The sequence below is a fragment of the Hippopotamus amphibius genome, chromosome 1 (genome assembly GCF_030028045.1).
Source record: "Hippopotamus amphibius kiboko isolate mHipAmp2 chromosome 1, mHipAmp2.hap2, whole genome shotgun sequence".
Classification (NCBI taxonomy): domain Eukaryota; kingdom Metazoa; phylum Chordata; class Mammalia; order Artiodactyla; family Hippopotamidae; genus Hippopotamus; species Hippopotamus amphibius.
In genome coordinates, this window is record NC_080186.1 from 131,235,241 (window position 1) to 131,253,509 (window position 18,269).

General features: G+C 52.2%; 1 protein-coding gene across 1 annotated transcript; it reads left to right on the top strand.

Annotated features, from left to right (window-relative positions):
• Positions 1–14,004: 14,004 nt before the first annotated feature.
• On the top strand, positions 14,005–17,172 carry NKX2-5 (NK2 homeobox 5). The gene is made up of 2 exons (XM_057704059.1): positions 14,005–14,469; positions 16,042–17,172. The coding sequence occupies exons 1-2, from the start codon at positions 14,139–14,141 to the stop codon at positions 16,680–16,682; spliced, it is 972 nt and encodes a 323-aa protein (XP_057560042.1). The 5' UTR covers positions 14,005–14,138; the 3' UTR covers positions 16,683–17,172.
• Positions 17,173–18,269: the final 1,097 nt, after the last annotated feature.

An 18,269-nucleotide genomic window follows, 5' to 3' on the forward strand; every position in this document is an offset into this window, starting at 1 on the left:
TTGGCAAGGATGTGCGGCAACTGCAGTTCTCAAACACTGCCGGCGTGAGGATAAATTGGTACAACTGGAAATTGGAAAACTGCTGAGTGGAATCTACTAAAGCTGAATTTATGAGCATCCTATGGCCCGCAATTCCACTCCTAGATAGAAACCCAACAGAAACGCATACATGTGTTCAACAACAGACATGTACTAGGGTGTCCACAGCAGCACTCACTGTTCTAGCAGTCAAACACCGGAAACCACCCAAAAGTGCATCAAGAGGGAAAGGGTGAAATGTTGCCATTTGCAGCAACATGGATGGACCTGGAGATTATCATACTAAGACAGAGAAAGACAAATATTACATGACATCACTTATATGTGAAATCTAAAACACAATACAAATGAACTTATTTATGAAACAGAAACAGACTCACGGACGTGGAAAACAAACTTACAGTTACCAAAGGGAAAAGGTGGGAGGGATAAATTAGGGGTATGGGATTAACAGATGCACACTACCATACGTAAAATAGATAAACAACAAGGACCTACTCTATAGCACAGGGAACTATACTCAGTATCTTGTAATAACCTGTAATGGAAAAGAATTGGGGAAAAAAAGTGTGTGTGATATATATTCAGATATATATGTATATGAATATATTCATATATATATGAATCACTGCTGTACAGATTAAACTCACACATTATACATCAACTATATTTCAATTAAAAGAGAGAGAGAGAGAATGGGTCAGTAGTAGTATATTTATACAATGAAGTGTTATACAGAAATTAAATGGAGTAATACAACTACAAACAATGTAGATGAATCTCAGAAACATATACTAAGTAAAAACTGCCAGACACAAAAAGTCTATGTACTACATGATTAGATATATGTGAAGTTCAGAAACAGGCAAAAATAATCTGTGCTGTTAGAAGTCAGAATAGTAATTATCCTGGGGAAAGGGCACAGGGCTTCTAGATACTTGTCCCATTTCTTGAATTGGGTGCTAGTTACACAGTCGTGTTTAGTTTGTGAAAATTCACAGGGCTGTTCACATTTACTTTGTTCACTTCCGGGTGATGCTGGAATGATGAGTTTCCGAAAACCTGGAAGGCTGCAGAGCCACATACATGCTCAGTGAGGGGGAGCAAGTGTACTGCTGGACTGCATCAGGACATAGGACACCCCAGGGTTTGTCACAGGAACAAAGCTCACTTTCTTACCCCAAGGAGCATCTCCCAAAGTCACTGCCCAGGATCACTGCACTGAGTCACTGCTCAGAACCCAGGATCTGGCCAAGAGCTGTTCCCAGGGCTGCCTGGTCCCACTTCCCCTCTCACCACTTCTCATGGTACAGCTTCCCTTTAAGAAAAGTGCCTAGAGCTTCTAGGGAGAGGGCAGAGTACTGAGGTCCACACCTGATTTACCCTTGGCTGTTCTCACCACTCCCAATTCTAAATGTCCCAACTCCCCAACTCTCACCCCACACACTCTGTTAGAAGAAAAGAAACAAAGCACCCTGGATTCCTTCTACAGAAGTGTTCATGCACAGCACCTTTTTGTGAGGGCCACTGCCTGGAAGAGTGGTGGAAGCAGCCCTCCCATCCAGGAGGGCCATGTCCAGATCTACCCAGGACTGAATAACTAGGTCACCAGTGTAACTCGAACAGCCAGGAGATGGAGGACATTAGGCCACTGGTTCAAAGATGGCATGGTGGTGTCCAGTTCACATTCTTCTGGTTTCAACATAGCACGTGGTAGGCATGGCCCACCCTGCAAGAATGCACAGCTAGACTTTCCCCTCTACTGCCACAACCAATTTCATAATAATCAAATTCGGTATTTTTTTAACTACACATAAAATAAAATGAAAGGGCCCACAAAGAGTAAGAAGACCCAGACCTAGGCAGTGAAGAATGGGAAGATTCAGAAATGCATGCTCCTCTCCATGAGGGAGAAAGATGATGTCTTCCTCTACTTAATTTCCCCATAATAATTTGTATTTGGATAAATAAATGCTGATAAATGAGAACCCACATTTTCCCAAGGCCTGCATTTTCCTCTGGATATGTTTGGTGGGTGGTCCTCTGTCAGCAGTTGGAATAATCCTGATGATCCTGGGCAAGTTGGAAGGGAGCAAGTCTGTATTGAAGCCAAGAAGTACTCTCCCCCCTCCCTGCCCCCCCACCCCCCTCCCCTCCCCCAGCTTCCCAGAAAAAAAGGAACCCTGTAAGGAATTTTGAGGCTGGAAATAAAGGGAGGCTGAATCCCACCTTCCCAGATGTTTGGTGGTAGTATGCATCCTTAAGGGGACTGAAAAGTATTTGTTATTGGATCATTTTTCTTTAAAGAAAACAACAACAAAAATAGCTGGATACAACTGACTTTGATACAGAAAGAAAAATGAGGAGAGCAGGGTAACAGTGCTTAGACATCCAGGGAGGCCTAGGGCCCTACCGGCAGGTCGCCACATCCAAAAACACTTCCGCGCAGGGCCCGGATTGCAGATCTCTGCAGAGGGTTCGCCAAAGGAAGGGAAAGCCGAGGCCACAGGGCCTTTGCGACGGCTGGGAGACCAGCCTGGGTTGCATCTTTTCTCTGCGCCCTGTTCTCAGGCCCGGCCGCTGTCAGCTCAGACTCCAACTTGCTGCAAGCTGGAGAGGTGACGCCGCCAGAGGCTAGAATGGTGGCCGGATTTGGAGGTCCCACGGACCCTCAGGGCTTGGGATTTCGCTCGTCTCCCCTCACAGGTCGCCCTGACCCTGGCGAAACCTCACTCTTGCCTCTGCGAAAGGTAACCTGGCGCCGGGCAGGCGCTTTCTTAAGTCCAGGCGGCCCTCTCCGAATGACATGGCCGATTTTCCTCCGGACGCGGGCAAGGTTGCCCACAGAGTAGCCAAAAGCACTGCTCTCAGCAACTGTTTTCGTGGTTAGAAAAAAAAAGAGAGCGAGAGAAAGAAAGAACGAAAAGAAAAGAAACCGCCCCGTCCCCCGCGAGTAACATGCACCCCAAGGCTTCCCCCAGGCGGGTCGATTTCAGCCTGTTAATTTCCTCCTGGCCCCGAGTGGGAGTTCTAGGCCCCCGGCCCCTTCATCCTGGCCCCCGCCTCTTTGGCCCACCCTCCCGGACCCCTGCAGGGGCGGTGGGGCCTAGCCGAGGGCTCTGCGCGTGACCCCGAGCGGAAGGGCCCCAGTCTGGGTCCTAATGCGGGTGGCGTCTCCCTTGACAGGCGGCGTTTGGGGACAACAGCGGGGACGGGAGATAAGGTGACATACCAGAGCAGATTTGGTGCGCGCGCTGATACTCCTTTCCCGACAGGAAACGCGGAGCTATTTAAAAGACCCTATCGATTACTTTATCTTTCCCGGAGGAAAGCTTCTTGCCGAGAGACAAAAGATGTCCCCTACCTAGAGATACAAGGCCACAGCCCTCCACACACAACGGCGGGTCTGCACAGGCGACGCCCAATTAGGGCGCAGGGACACACGCACACAGCACGCTGCACACCCGCGTGTGTGCCAAGAACGGCTCTGGAGGGCAGGAGCGGAGAGGGGAGCAGGGGGAAAGGGGGAATTTCACAGGATGATCTCCCGTACGCTTGGAAATTTTTTTTTTGACCGTGTGCGCTTAAAGCACACATACTCACAAAGAAAGTGACTATGCACTTAAAGTACGTGGATGTGTACCCGTGTCTTTTCCGCAAATTTCAAGCGCACCAGTAAACACATTCAAAGCGCGTTACTGGTCGCTGTGAACGTATTCCACAGACACACGTCTGTCTCAAAAGTGAACGCTCCATTGTGCTCCTTTTACGTGCTTGAACGTCTACAACTGTCATGTGTACACAAAGTATGGGGACGGGTCAACTCGCCCCTTTAGAGTGCGCCCATTTCGTGTCTGAATTCCTGCATTTCGCCAATCTGTCGCGAGCCATCAGCGATGTTCCGCTACTGACATTGAATTTGCTCCGGAACCCCAAAGCTTGTTGGCCTCCGTGTCCTGCGCCATGCCCCGGGGAGGCTCTTAAGAAATATCGACTGAGCCGAATTGCACAGAATCGAATTTTTTTTTTTCCCTCTATGCAGCAGTTTGCGAGCTAGGCATTCGCGATGCGCTCCGCCAGTCTGTGGAAACTTCGCTGCATTTCGCAGAGCAGGCTGGAAGCTAAGACAAGGAAGGAAGATGCGGAAAAAGAGAGGTGGAGGGCCTAGGAAGGTTCGATCGCCCATTTCCAGCTTCAGTTCGGCCCTGACCAGGCCGCAGCAATCCCAGGTGGAAGCTCCTGGGGCCGCGGTGTCAGCTCGAGCCCAGCGAGGCGCACAGATCTGGGCGCGACTCTTGAAGCTCTCCCGGAAAGCCGCGGCCAGCGACCCCAGCCCTAACCGCGGCACCGCTGACCCCGCGAGCCCCCGGGGCTTTGGGCAAAAACAGGCGTCCGTTTGCCCAGCTCGGCTTCTCCCAGAGCTTCCTGTTCACGCCAAGGGCTCTTCCAAAGTCGCGGCTCCCGAGCTGTACACCCACCGGGCAGGTGTGCATCGGCCCTAGAAAATCCAGTTTCCTCTTCGCCGCTTTCCGACTCGTCTGTCCGACTCGAATGTCACCTGACTTTTCCGGCTGTGACCTTCAGCGACGGGATCCTGAGGGACTAGTTGCCGCGTCTCGGTTCTCTCCGCCTCTCGGCGCTGTTTTTGCTGGTGCGGTTTGCAGCGGGGGGCGGGGGAGGCGGGAGCCCGCGGGACAGAGGAGAAAGCGCGAAATTAACACCAAACGACCGCAGAAGTTTCAAAGCGATCCTGCAAACCTGAACGCGAGTTTTAAAGCGGGTCACATCTACGGACCCAGGATAAATTCGGTTATAAGAAACATACCCCCCAAAGTATGGGAAAGTGACTTACACAAAGATACTATTAACAAATACTAAGTCAAAATTGCAAAGGAGGGAGGGGGGGAAATGCAAAGGAGTTGGCCGAAGGTAGTTCTCGGAAAAACAAAAACAGAAAGAATTTTAAATGTGTAATAGGACAAATTTACAGATAATTTCCCTGGAGGGATATACTGTTTTAAAGCTGATGACAGCCTGGCTGGGGGGTGGGAATTGAGAAGGGGTGGAAGGAAACCTTTTAAGGTTATGCAAATATTCTTTTTTTTTTTTTAATGTTTTTTTGTAGCTGGATTGTGGTGGTCCTTGCATGGGTTTATCCGTGTGTCAAGATTCATCGAACGGTACACTTAAACTGTGTTCATTTTGTTCTAGGTACATTATGCCTCAATAAAGTTGATTTAAAAAAAATAAACCTGCAAACAACTTTGCGTTTAGGAAGGGGAACTGGGTGACTGGGGAGAGGCCTGGGATACTTTACCCTGTATTTCCCTTTCTACGTGTTTATTTTGGGTTTTCGTTGTTGTTTTGTTTTTACGGTTATTATTTATTCAAAATATATAATTAGGATATTCAATGATGCAAATATAAAACAATTGTTAAGGAAACCAACAAAAGCAAGCACAGAAGATGCTTATACATCCCCTTACAGGGATAAGAAAAAGTGTGCGCTGTCCAAGCCCAGAAAATATTGGGGGAGGGGAAGTATCTTTATTGTTCAGATTTGTTTCGTTTGGTTTTTGCTCCTGTGTTTCGGACTCCAACGAAAAATGAGGACCAAGACTTTTCTGGTGCTTACGAGTGGTGTGGGTGGCTGTCATCTCCTTGAGGACTGGAGGACTTCCAGGGAAGGCCAACCACAGGAGTGCTCTGAGCGAGGCCCCAGGAGGCTTTCCTGGCCACTGTGCCTGGGCGCTCCTTTGAGCAGTGCGCTATCCCGCTTGGAGCAAAGACGAGGTGGCCCCTTGCGCTGCCCAGAAAAGGCCAGACCCTGGAGTGCTCAGCACCCCGAGAGTCCTCCCAGAAGTGGAAGCAGGGCCTCCCAGAAGATAGCTAAGCAGGTCGGCAGGATCCCTGGAGCCCAGGGAGGCCCCAGGCCGCGCAGCCTCTGTGGACCCAAAGCCCAGCCCACCTCTCTATGGAGACCCGTGACTGCAAGGGTCCCACCGCTTTGAGGGGGAACCAGATATGACATAACTCCGTTTCTCACCCTGCAAGATAGGGAAGAGTCACTTTGGCCTTGTTAGGACAGATTCCAGACCTGGTTCCGACTCGGAGCTATTTCAGAGAGAGTTTTGGAGGCTGGCCCTCAAGAGACAGATGGACAGTGGGTCCAAGGCCTGGGGCCAGGAAAACTAGGACCTGCCAGACTCCTCTGCTGGCCTGGGGACAGGGCCTGGGTGGGGCTACCAGGCCTTCCCGCCAGCCTCATCTACTGCTCCACTCACAGCCACCAGACCCACAGTACCTTCAAGTAGCAAGCCAAGGCACTGATTAATGTGGGGATGGCATTCCCAGTGACCCCCAAAACCGGGGTCTAGCCTTAGACCAAAGCACAAGTCAGAGAAGAATCATGAGGGCAAATCTGCTGAGTGGTAATCGGGACCATTGAGGTCCTGTCCCTGGATAGTGCGGGCAAAGGCCACCCCACTTCCCCTCTCTCTGAAACTCCAGTGACCACCCTCCTCAGTCTTCCTACACTGATAGCTTAGCTCCAGGTTCCTCTCGGAGACTGGAGATTTCATTGGATGGCTGGGTGCGTGGAAGTATCAAGCCACACACACCATTGATTTGCAGATTCCTAGATGAGGGGTGCATTTTTAACTTGTACTCCAGGGGATTCTGGTCTAGATGCTTCCACAGCCCAGGAGTCTCTTCCCCTTCTATAAAGGCATAACTTGATTCACTATATTTGAATTGTGTTTTTTAGAAATCTCTTTAAGGCAATATAGGCATATGGTAAGCAACAACAACAACTCCAACCACAAAAGGAGGAAATTGTCCTAAAAAATGTACTAAAATATCATATTTTATTCCTGACCCCCCCCACCCAGTACTCTTCCCTAGAAGTTTTCATTACATTTTGTTTATCCTTCAGAAAATTCCTTAGAAACATATATATGTACATATGCCCATATTTAAAATACAAATTCTGCATCTTGATTTGATATTTAATGTGTCTCAAAATGTATCTCTAAGAATACATATAAATGTAACAAATTCTTTCTCATGGCTGCTAGTATTTCTGTTGCATTGGCTACATAATTTTTTTACACCAGTCCTCCAAGATAGATATATTGGGTGTTTTTTTTAATGTTTTGATCCTTTAAAAAATTTTTTTAACTGCAATGAAAATACTTTTCTAAACATATGTGTGTATGTAGAATTGTCATAGAAGTGGAAATATTTGTTCAAAGGGCTTATGCATTTTTTATTTTGATAGTACTAAATTGCTCTGAAGAGGTTTACCAGTTTACACTTCCAATCAACAACATAAAAGAGTGACTAGGCAGACTAATTATCAAATTTTGTGATCTTTGTCAATCTGATGAGTGAAAACATTTGTCTCCTGGTTTTTAAATTTCTTTCTTCCTTTCTTTTTTCCTTCTTTTTTTCCCTTCTCTTCCTTCCTCCCTCCCTCCCTCCCTCCCTCCCTTCCTCCCTTCCTTCCTCCCTCCCTTCCTCCCTCCCTCCCTCCCTTCCTTTCTTTTACCAGCAAAGTTCTGCTACTCTTGGCCAATTTTTCAGTTGTTCTGTTGAGTCATTTTCTTATTGATTCACAGAAGCTGTTTCCATATTGTGGAAATTAGAGGGTTTTTTTGGTCACTATTTCTAGCACATAAATTGTGTCATTTTCTCTTTGATTCCATTCTGGTTTTGTTTTGTTTTTGTATTGCTGTACACAAATTATTTTTATGCTGTCAGGTAATACAATTCATCGTTTATGGTTTTTAGGTCTTTAGATCTCCTTATCCACCCTTCCAAATATATAAGCACTCCAAAGTGACTGTCTTAATCATCTATAGCACTGTACTGTTTCGTTTCTTAAGTTTAAATTTTCAGTCTATCTGGAATTAAGTGTATGTGGTGTAAAACTAATCCATTTCCCTTCCCCTAACATCACTTTCACTTTATTTGGAATATGTGTTGCATAATGTTACAATCAGCAAGGGCCTCATTTCCCATCTTACCCAGTTTCATTTTGTAGGTTAGACAACCACCAACATGCCTCTCCACCCCTCCCCACTGCCCAGGTGAGTCCAGGTGACAACATGGGATGTTTCCCAGAATAGCATAGCTGGGAAGGCACCTTAGGTACACCTAAAACCACCAAGGAGACAAACATGAAACCAGTGGCCAGACAGGAAAAAGGATGTGCTTCAGATCAGCCAATCAGTGAGAGAAGCAAGACAAAAACCCAGTACTGGCTCACAGTCTGGTACCCAGTCTGGTACAACTCTGCCTCCTTCAGGGTCTGTGTGTCTTGGGCTGTGCAACCCCAGGACTTGGTGCAAGGTGAGCACCTAGTCAATGTGGGTAAAAAGATGCAGAAATTAGGCCAAGTATCCAGTAGTGACTAGGCTATGAGTCACCTGGAGGCTGGGTGGAAGTCCTGGCCCCCTCTTCGAAGCCTTTCCCCTCACCCCCACTCACTCCCCGAACATACACACTCATACATCTATATACACACAATATCCACCAGCCAGGTGGATCTGCCCACTGCTTTCCACTTCTATGGGTTCCAGGCCCTTCTTATGGCTGAGCAACTTTGGATAGACAGCCTTTAAAGGAGCTCAGGGGACTTCCTGCCTGTCCCAGCTGGCTAGAGGAGGCTAGACCCTGGGGCAAAAGAAGCCAGAAGCCTGACAGATTACAGGGGCCTTGGGGACATGAAGATAGTATTTCCAGGGCTCTGCTCAAACTGCCCAGAAAGCAGGACCAGCTTTATAATTTGTGGGGCCCAGTGCAAAATGAATGAAAGGTGGAGCCGCTTGTTCAAAACTTATCAAGAATTTCCAGACAGCAACAACAGAACACAGGGCCCTTCTAAGCTCAGGCCCTGTGTGACTAAATGGTTGGCATACCCATGAAGCCAGCTTTCAGGGAAGGATAGGGTTCATTACGGAAGGAGGTGGGAGAAGCGTCCTCCCCAGATCTCTAAAGGCTCAGATTTGAGGGTAGAAGTGGACAAGGGGATTATTCATAACAGCCAAAAGGTGGAAACAACCCAAATGCCCATCAGCTGATGAATGTAGAAGTAAAATATGGAAATACCCATACAATAGAATAGAATATATACAATACAATACAATACAGTACAATACATAAAAGGAAGAAAGTACTGATACTTGCTACAAAATGGATGAACCTTGAAAACATGCTAAGTGAAAACAGCCAGTCACAAAAGGCCACCTATTGCATGATTCCAGTTGTATGAAATGTCCAAAATAGGTAAATTTATAGTGACAGAAAGTAGAGTAATTAGTACTTATCTTGAGCTAGGGAGGTGGGAGATAGGGGAGGGTGTTGGGGTTGAGGGCTAAAGCCTACAGATTTCCTTTGGAGCTGATGAAATGTCCTAGAATTAATAGCGTCATGATTGCAACTCTGTGAATATACTAAAGGTCATTGAATTATATGCTTTAAATGGATGAATTATATAGTATGTGAATTATATCTATTATATCTTAATAAAGGTGTTACCAAAGAAGAAGAAAAGGAGGAGAGAGAGGAGGAGATGAAGGAGGTGGAGAAGAAGGTGGAGGAGGAGAAAGAGGAGGAGGAAGAGGAGGTGGCAGAAGAGGAGGGGGGTGGAGGAGGAGGAGGTGGAAGAGGAGGAGGACGAGGGGGAGGAGGGGGAAGGGGAGGCTTTGGAGGAGATTATGGAGGAAGTGGAGGAAGAGGGGGAGGTGGAATCTTAAATTTCTCCCTCTTGCTCTCTCTCTCACTCAGATGAAACTATGTCAGAAGCCCCCTTGTCGATGAAGGTTTTGGAGAACCCAGCATTCCCAGTCCAACAGCCTGGTCCTCCTCTCTAGCTGCGCGGAGTGTGTGTTGACGGAGGAGGTAGTGTCTTGCTTCCTCTCCAGTTGGTATGGCTCTAGGAGGCAGCGACGTGCAATAAAAGAAAATCACAGCTCTGTAGTCAGCCCTGTGTTCGAATACTGGAACTGTCACTTTCCGTCTGTGTGACCTTTAGCAAGTCACTTCGCCTCTCTGAGCCTTTCTCCTCTGCGGAGCAATCGAGATAAGCCGATCTGCGATGACGTTCGAGGGCGTGTAGCTCATCCCGAGGGAGCGCAAGAAATTGGTACCTGCTGAGCCGCCCGAATAAGGCGAGTCCCGAGCAGGAAAAATCCGGTTCCGCGGAGGCCGCCCGGACTCTTCCGGAGCTCAGGGCGAGGGCGGTAGCCCCCAGAGTCGCCCCCCACTCTCAAGCCCGGGCCCGGAAGGAAGCCAGGACAGCTGAGGGGCCCCGCGGCCCGGCCGGGAAGCCGGCGAGAGGGCCGGGAGCCGGGCCGCAGCCGCTGCTGCTCATCCATCAGCCGGACGAAGAGCAGAGGCGCGCTCTCCGCCCTCTGTTTGCTTTCTCGCCAATTATTGCCGCGCCGTAGCCCCTTTGTTGATACAGTAGTCCGAAAAAGTGCTAATGTTCATTTATCAGGGGGCCTGCCGGGGACTCCCACGAGTTGCGATTCTTCCCAAAATATAAACACGGGGCGAGCGTCCCAGACAGAAACCCCCATCTGTTTCCCCGGCGCGGGCCGAGAGCGAGGCGTTGTTGAAGATAAAGCCGAGGATAACGCCGCCTGTCTCCAATGGACGTCTCCCCGGCGCATTAATGACATTCCCGGTGATAGTTCCAGCTTATCTTTCAATTAATCATATATACCTTTTGCGGCCGACCCTGCTGATTGCAGGAAAGTGGGGGCCGGCTCGGGCCGCTCCGATCGCTTTCAATTAATAATATTTTATGTGCGCAGAATGCGCTCGAGTCATCCTGGAATTTGGCTCGTCTTAAAGCACTCTTTAAAAGGCAAGGGAATAAAGAGAGAGATTTTCGATCTCTCCTCTCTGCCTCCTTTTGTCTTTCTCCCTCTCTCTGCCTTTCTCTGGACTGAAGGTTGTTTGTTTGTCCTGCTAGTTTGGCCAAAGTGCGGCTTAGAGAGGCGGCCAGGTTGGGTCAGTCGCCCTTGGGAAGGAAGATGCATCCCTGGTGGGGCCGGAGAATCAAGTTTCCTCCCTTCCTACCCCCAACCATTGCAACGTTATTTAAAGAAAACAAAAATGTTTTTACTGCCTCAGAAATTGTGAGGGCTGCAAAGAAAAGTTAGAAATTGCTCTTGGACATTTCCCTGCAGAGACCAGCATGGGTCACCCTAATTTTGATCTTGCACGTATTTACCCGGTTTTGCCCCCATTTTTCCTCTCTGGCAACGCTAAGGCCTGTTTTACACCCAAGAGAAATTATTACTGGATTCACAGAGGCTGTAGGGGGTTGAAAAGTTATTGATTTTGTCCAAATATGGAGGGTCTTCTTTCCTCCCCTTTTCGTGATACCTGACCCACAAATCTATCTGTCAGCCCTAGGAACCCCCATACCCGAAAATAGGTGATAAATCTTCACCGCCTTGATTTGCAGAGGAAATGCTGAATTTTTCTCTTCCTCCAGAACTCCCTCTTAACATACACACACACACACACACACACACACACACACACACACACACACACGCACACAGATCCCGGATGCAGCCTCGATGTCCCCCATTAAATGGTAATATTTCAGGCGTCGGCTCACACTAATCTTTCAAACTGTCATCGCGAGCTGCCCGGCCAGCCCATTCACTTAACAGCGCTCCCAGGACCCTCGCTCCGAGCTCTTTTCAGCGAGATGTTTAATTGAATCGGATGTGGCTCGTTTGCCAGACGTCACCGCCTCGGCGATAGGGCATCCTCTCCTACTCCCCTAAAACATTCTTGAAAGGCGAGGCGGGCCCCCAAGCTAGGTTAGTTGAAGGCAATTACTGTAACATTGGCTAAAAGCCGTGGCGAGGTAGGGCCGAGGAGAGGCCACTGATCTGCAGATCCGTCGAGGGAGAACCGGGTTGGGAGGTTGGGAGGTGGGCGGGTGCGGAGGGTTCCTGGGGCTTGCGAGCTCCCCACAAATGAAAAAGGCATCTCTACGCAGACCAAGCAAACAACCCCAGAATCGGCCGCGGTCCCCGGCTCGAAGACTTGAAGCGAGATTCCGCCGCAGTGGTGGGGGCCTGGTAGTGGCGGTTTGGCGCCTGGAAGCCGGGTCCGAGTGCTCCGAGCCTCCGCGATCGCCGCGCGGGGCTCCGCTCTCCTTCGCCCAAGCCTGGAGGCCACAGATCCTGGGAGTGTGGATATGATGAGGGGCTGGCAAAGTTCCAACGATAGGTCTATGCTTTACGCCACTCGCGCCCTTCCCAGTGGCCCTGCCAGACGGTTCGCCATCAGGCTTGAGCACCCTAAGGTTCACGGTCTGGACCTGCTTTGTGCATTTCCTGGGCGCCTTGAGTGCGTATTCTGGAATCTAAGGCCCTGACCTCTGTCCTTAGGTTGTCTTTGGCCCTGTGAACCTTTCTTCTGGTCCAAACGCTTCTCCCCCCGTCCCCAACTGGCCCTCCGCAAGGAGCCGAGCCCTACAAGTCTCCATTCTCAGAGAGTGCGCGCGCTCCGCCCCGGCTTTCCCGCAGAAGCTTGGGTCGTGGGAAACGGACGCTTTTGCCCTGACGAGCCTCGCAATCGCTAGAGACAGGGTAAGACGCAGACCATAATCTGGGGCCATTCTGTCTGTCCGGACCCTGCCTGACACGGTACACAAAATAGAGTACCTCTCCACAGTTTTCTGGGGGTGAGGGGAAGGCCCCCCAAGCTTTCATCAGATCTCCCAAGGGACCCAGAGGGAGGAAGCGGACTTGCGCGTGATCTGACCAGTAGCTTGCTCGGGAAACACTGACAGGTTTGTCTGACAGAAGATCCCTACTTTACTGACCCTGGGCTAAAAATTAACACCCCGGCCCTCCCCCCGTGCGCCTGGCCCGGCCGCCGCCGCGGCGCCCCACTCGGAGCCGGCCCAGAGAAATCTTGGCCGCGTTGGGTTCAGAGGAGCCCCGCCTGCCTCTGACCTAAACCTGAGCTGGGACCTGAGGCCCTGGTGCTGACAAAGGCCTGGGGGCCTTGCTGCTAGGCAGGGAGGGCAGGGGAAAGAGGGAGGCCCGAATGATGGGCCCTCAGAACAGGAGAAAAGACCACTGGGAGCTGGGACGTCCTAGAAAACAGCTCTCTTCTGGGGAGCTGAGTTTACCTGCTGGGATTCTGGATTTGTTTCATTCTTAAGGGGAGGGTCATCTCTCTGAAAAGAGACCAGCAGTGACTGGTGCCCCCTGGAGTTGTGTTTGTATCACTTGCACTACTGTAGGAGGTAGTGCACACAGCCACCCACCTTGCTTTTCAGCTTGACTCACCCACGAGCCCCCAGGGCCTGGCCTCCTGGTGAAGGGTGTACCACTAGGGCATGACTGGCCCTGTAAATCAAGCTACACAGACTCCCAAAATTGTCCGGAATGGCCCCCTCCTGCCGTCACCCCAGAGCAAGCCTTTTCCTCAATGCTTCTCTTCTTATTCACACTCTTCCAAGTCGGACACACCATGCCCTCAGTAATAAATAAAGCCTTTCCGACTCCTGAAAATAACTCCGTCCCTCCAGCCCCCACCCAATCCTTCAACTTTCTTATTCTGTTTCAGGTGCTGAGGAACATTTCTTCAAATCCCAGATCCATCCAACCCGCCCTAAAGGCCGGATTCCGAGAATAATCGGGGCCTTTCCTGTGCGTGCATCCTGGTAGGATTTTCAGGCTAATGCTTTAGACAAATCTCAGGCTGCAGGAGCGAAAGGAGTCTTCCAAACGCGTCGCGGCCCCTTTAAAAAGCTGAGCGGGATTTTTTTTTTTTTTTTTTTTTTTGAGCCGTTTGACTATATTAGGTGACCCGAAAGTGCTCATCGCTCCTGTCAACGAGGCCCCCGGCCCAATGGCAGGCTGAGTCCCCCTCCTCCGGCCTGGTCCCGCCTCTCCTGCCCCTTGCGCCCCGCACTACCTGCCGCTCGGCCACATCCCGAGCTGGAAGGCGGGTGCGCTGGCGCGCGGCGGGCGCCATGCAGGGAGGCTGCCAGGGGCCGTGGGCAGCGCCGCTCTCTGCCGCCCACCTGGCGCTGTGAGACGCGCGCTGCCACCATGTTCCCCAGCCCCGCGCTCACGCCCACGCCGTTCTCGGTCAAAGACATCCTGAACCTGGAGCAGCAGCAGCGCAGCCTGGCCGCCGGGGAGCTCTCGGCGCGCCTGGAGGCCACCCTGGCGCCCGCCTCCTGCATGCTGGCCGCCTTCAAGCCCGAGGCCTACGCGGGGCCGGAGGCCGCAGCGGCCGGCCTCCCGGAGCTGCGCACCGAGCTGGGCCCCGCGCCCTCGCCCGCCAAGTGCGCGCCTGCCTTCTCAGCCGCCCCAGCCTTCTACCCGCGTGCCTATGGCGACCCCGACCCTGCCAAGGACCCTCGGGCCGATAAGAAAGGTGAGGAAAAAACACAAGCTCCTTGTCCCCTCTGAGGTTGCTTTCGTCCCCAAACCGCGCGGCCAAGAAACTCTAACCTGGGTAGAAGAGAGGTGAGTGCCTGGGCGGATGGTCGAGCAAAGGGGGCTCCGAATGTGAGGAGCCAATTTGTAGTCCGGGCCCCCGGGCCCCCGCGTCCAGTCGGAGGTTTAGAGGAAATGCTGGGCTGTGATGATCAAAAACAAAAGACAAAAGAGAAAAATATATATACTCCTTTTCGGCCTAACAAAGCCCCAGGCGGCAACAGCCCTGCTCCTGGATTTGTTTTGAAGTTGAAGTTGAGAGATCTGCTTGTGGTGGACAGAACAGAGGGAGAGAGATTCTCTATACCGTTTTTTTTTAACCTCTTAAAGGTCTTTTTGAGGATCTGAAGAAAACCGCTAAACAGAAATTTAAATGCTGCACACCAGACATACTTTTGCGCACAATTGGAGGAGGTCCGGGACCTTCTGTGGCCCACCGGTTACCCCGGGGTTTCTGGGGCCTTTCCTCCTTTGTGCCCCTAGAATGGAATGTTTGAGAACAAGGATCTTGAATTAAAATTGGGATACTGCGAATTCTCAAGAATCTGACATAGCAGCTTTATTTTCCCATGACAATTTCCCCAGGCGGCCAGGGCCCAGAGGTTCTCTCTCGGAAAAAGTTAGAAAATGCCACGCGATGAAAGGCGTGGGGCAATGGAGGAGACGACTGGGGAAGTTGGCCGGATCGCCGCGCACATCCCGAGGTCCGGGGTGAGGGGAGGCTTGCCCAGCGGTGGGAAGGGCGCCCCGGGGAGACGATGGCCTAACGCTGGGCCCTCGAGAAGCGAGGGAGGCCGGGGACGCTGCGTGAAGGGCCGCCGTGAACCCAGAGGGTCTTTCTGTGATCCTACAAAGGTTTGTCTAGATGCAGAGGGAAGGCCCCGGGAACAGCTGCCGGCAGGCACGGCAGCTTGAATTGGTCGCTACCAATTCGAATTCAACTGGAAGCCAAGGCAGGTTCCAAGGCCTTCTGCCCACCCACTGCTTTTGGGGTCCTGCAGAAACCCCGCAGCGGTTGCACAGGAACCTTTGGTAGATCAAACCAACACCTCTCGGCTTTGTGTCTTCGCCTGCGGTACTTTTGAGGTAGTGTGACCGACCCTGGGGTGAGGCCTAGGACTCCTTCATTTAACGTCTCAAACCCAAGTTGCCCTAATCTAATTCACCCCAGCGCATCATTCGGCTTTATTTCCTTTGCAGCCTGAAGTTGTAAGTCACTGCCCATCTCTCTCTCCATAATGTGAACCAACCCGAGGTCAGGGACCTGTCGTGTCCTGTCCTCCAGTGCCTAGAGCCGTGCCTGGCACATAGTAGGCCATCAACACGTGTTGACTGTCGAGCGGAAACCAAGCAGTCGCGGTGCCCAGTGCAGCCGGCAGAGTGAGCCGCAGTCAAGCTGGGGGCTCCAGGCGGGACAGGGCGGCAGCCACTGCGGCGCGTCACCCCGCGGGCGCTCCGGGGCTCGAGCGGCTGTGACCCGGCGTCCCTCTGCCTCTCTGTTCCCCCTCAGAGCTGTGCGCGCTGCAGAAGGCGGTGGAGCTGGAGAAGCCGGAGGCGGACAGCGCCGAGCGGCCCCGAGCGCGACGACGGAGGAAGCCGCGCGTGCTCTTCTCGCAGGCGCAGGTCTACGAGCTGGAGCGGCGCTTCAAGCAGCAGAGGTACCTGTCGGCCCCCGAGCGCGACCAGCTGGCCAGCGTGCTGAAGCTCACGTCCACGCAGGTCAAGATCTGGTTCCAGAACCGGCGCTACAAGTGCAAGCGGCAAAGGCAGGACCAAACTCTGGAGCTGGTGGGGCTGCCCCCGCCCGCGCCGCCGCCAGCGCGCAGGATCGCGGTGCCCGTGCTGGTGCGCGACGGCAAGCCTTGCCTGGGGGACTCGGCGCCCTACGCGCCGGCCTACGGCGTGGGCCTCAACGCCTATGGCTATAACGCCTACCCCGCCTACCCGGGCTACGGCGGCGCGACCTGCAGCCCCGGCTACAGCTGCACCGCGGCTTACCCCGCCGGGCCGCCCCCCGCGCAGTCGGCCACGGCGGCCGCCAACAACGGCTTCGTGAACTTCGGCGTCGGGGACTTGAACGCGGTGCAGGGCCCCGGGATTCCGCAAGGCAACTCAGGAGTGTCCACGCTGCACGGTATCCGAGCCTGGTAGGGAAGGGACCGGTCTGGGACGCCCCCGATCGATCCCACCTCTGAACAGGGGCGCTGACTCTCGGGGAGAGGGAGGGCTCCCGACAAGATCCCGCGTCCCTCGGACGTCACATTCACTCCCACGGAGCTTTTCCCGCCCCGCGCGCCTTTGTCCCCACGCGGGGGAGAGTTTGTGGTGGGCATTACGGAGCTTGTGGTGAGTGATCCCGCAGCCTGGTGCCTTAAGCCGCCGCCCCGGGAGTGCCCTCCGAGAGCCCGCGGGCATCCCCAATCGGCCGAACACCGGCCAATGGGGACTGGGAGCCCGGGCGAGGCCGCCTAAGATCCGGCCGCCTAAGATCCGGCCGCCTTTCCCCGAGCCTGGGCCGGGCGCCGAGCCCTTGCTGTCTTGCCGCCGCCCCCTCCCCCCTCCCCGCCCCCACCCGTATTTATGTTTTTACCTGTTTCTGTAAGAAATGAGAATCCCCTTCCCATTAAAGAGAGTGCGCTGATCGGCCTGTGTGCTTCTTTCAGCTTGCGGCGCTTCAGAAACTGAATTTGGGAGGGCGGAGGCAGCCGGCCTTGAGTTGTAGGGATGGGTATTCACTGAGAAAATCTATAGTAATGATAAATAAAGGCTAACCTGGGCTAGATCCCATGTTAGGTGCTCTCTGGGATTGCTCATGTAATCTTCAATAACCCGAGGAAGGGACATCCTATTTTAGCTCGTGAGCTCTAGAGCACAGCCTCAGTAGTTGTGGCACATGGGCTTAGTTGCTCCATGGCATGTGGGATCTTCCTGGACCAGGGCTCGAACCTGTGTCCCCTGCATTGGCAGGCAGATTCTTAACCACTGTGCCACCAGGGAAGCCCAACATCCTATTTTAAAGTTTAGCAGGCTGAAGCCTGGAGAGGTTTAAGGACTTACCTGGAAGCAAATAGCCAGTACTGGTAGAACTGAGGTTCCACTCTGGGCTTCACTTCCGAGACTGAGGACACCAGCCCAGAGGTCCCAACCTCACCTTCTTAAATCCTATTATGTGCCAGGCATTGTTCCAGGTACTGGGCATTAAATGAAGGGCAAAGACACCTGGGCCCTATGAGATTGGAAGGCACGGGAACTCATCCTGCTTAGAAGAATGCTGCAGCCCATTTTATAGATGAAAAAGCCCAGACCAAAGCCCTTGTTAAGCTCCTCAGAGCTCCCTAGCCCAGCGATACTCAAATACTCCAAATGGAAGTGCAGCTGGGGTCCCGTGGCCCAGGCCTCACCAGCTGCTCGGCTGGTCAGAGTGCAGAGCCTGGACCACAAAGAGGTGTCCGGCGGACCGTGCTCACCTCTTTCTGTGGCCGGGCTCCATGAATTCACGTGGTCAGGGAACCCTTCTGCCCCATTTGACCACTTCTCAGCGTTTAACGAATTTTGCCCTAGTCCTGACCAAAAAATGCTATTGTACAGATTTTACAGATGAGAAAATTGAGACTTAGGGAAATCAAGCTAAACACCTGCTCACTGTGGGAGTTTCTTGCTGCATATGCCCCTGTTTTTTCATCAGTAAAATAAGAATAACAAAAATACCTGCTCCGAGCCCAGGTCCCGCCATTCCAC

Coding starts and splice junctions, on each gene's coding strand:
- NKX2-5 (XM_057704059.1), top strand. CDS start 14,139: ATGTTCCCCAGCCCCGCGCTCACGCCCACGCCGTTCTCGGTCAAAGAC. Junction 14,470..16,041: donor CCCTCGGGCCGATAAGAAAG/GTGAGGAAAAAA, acceptor GTTCCCCCTCAG/AGCTGTGCGCGCTGCAGAAG.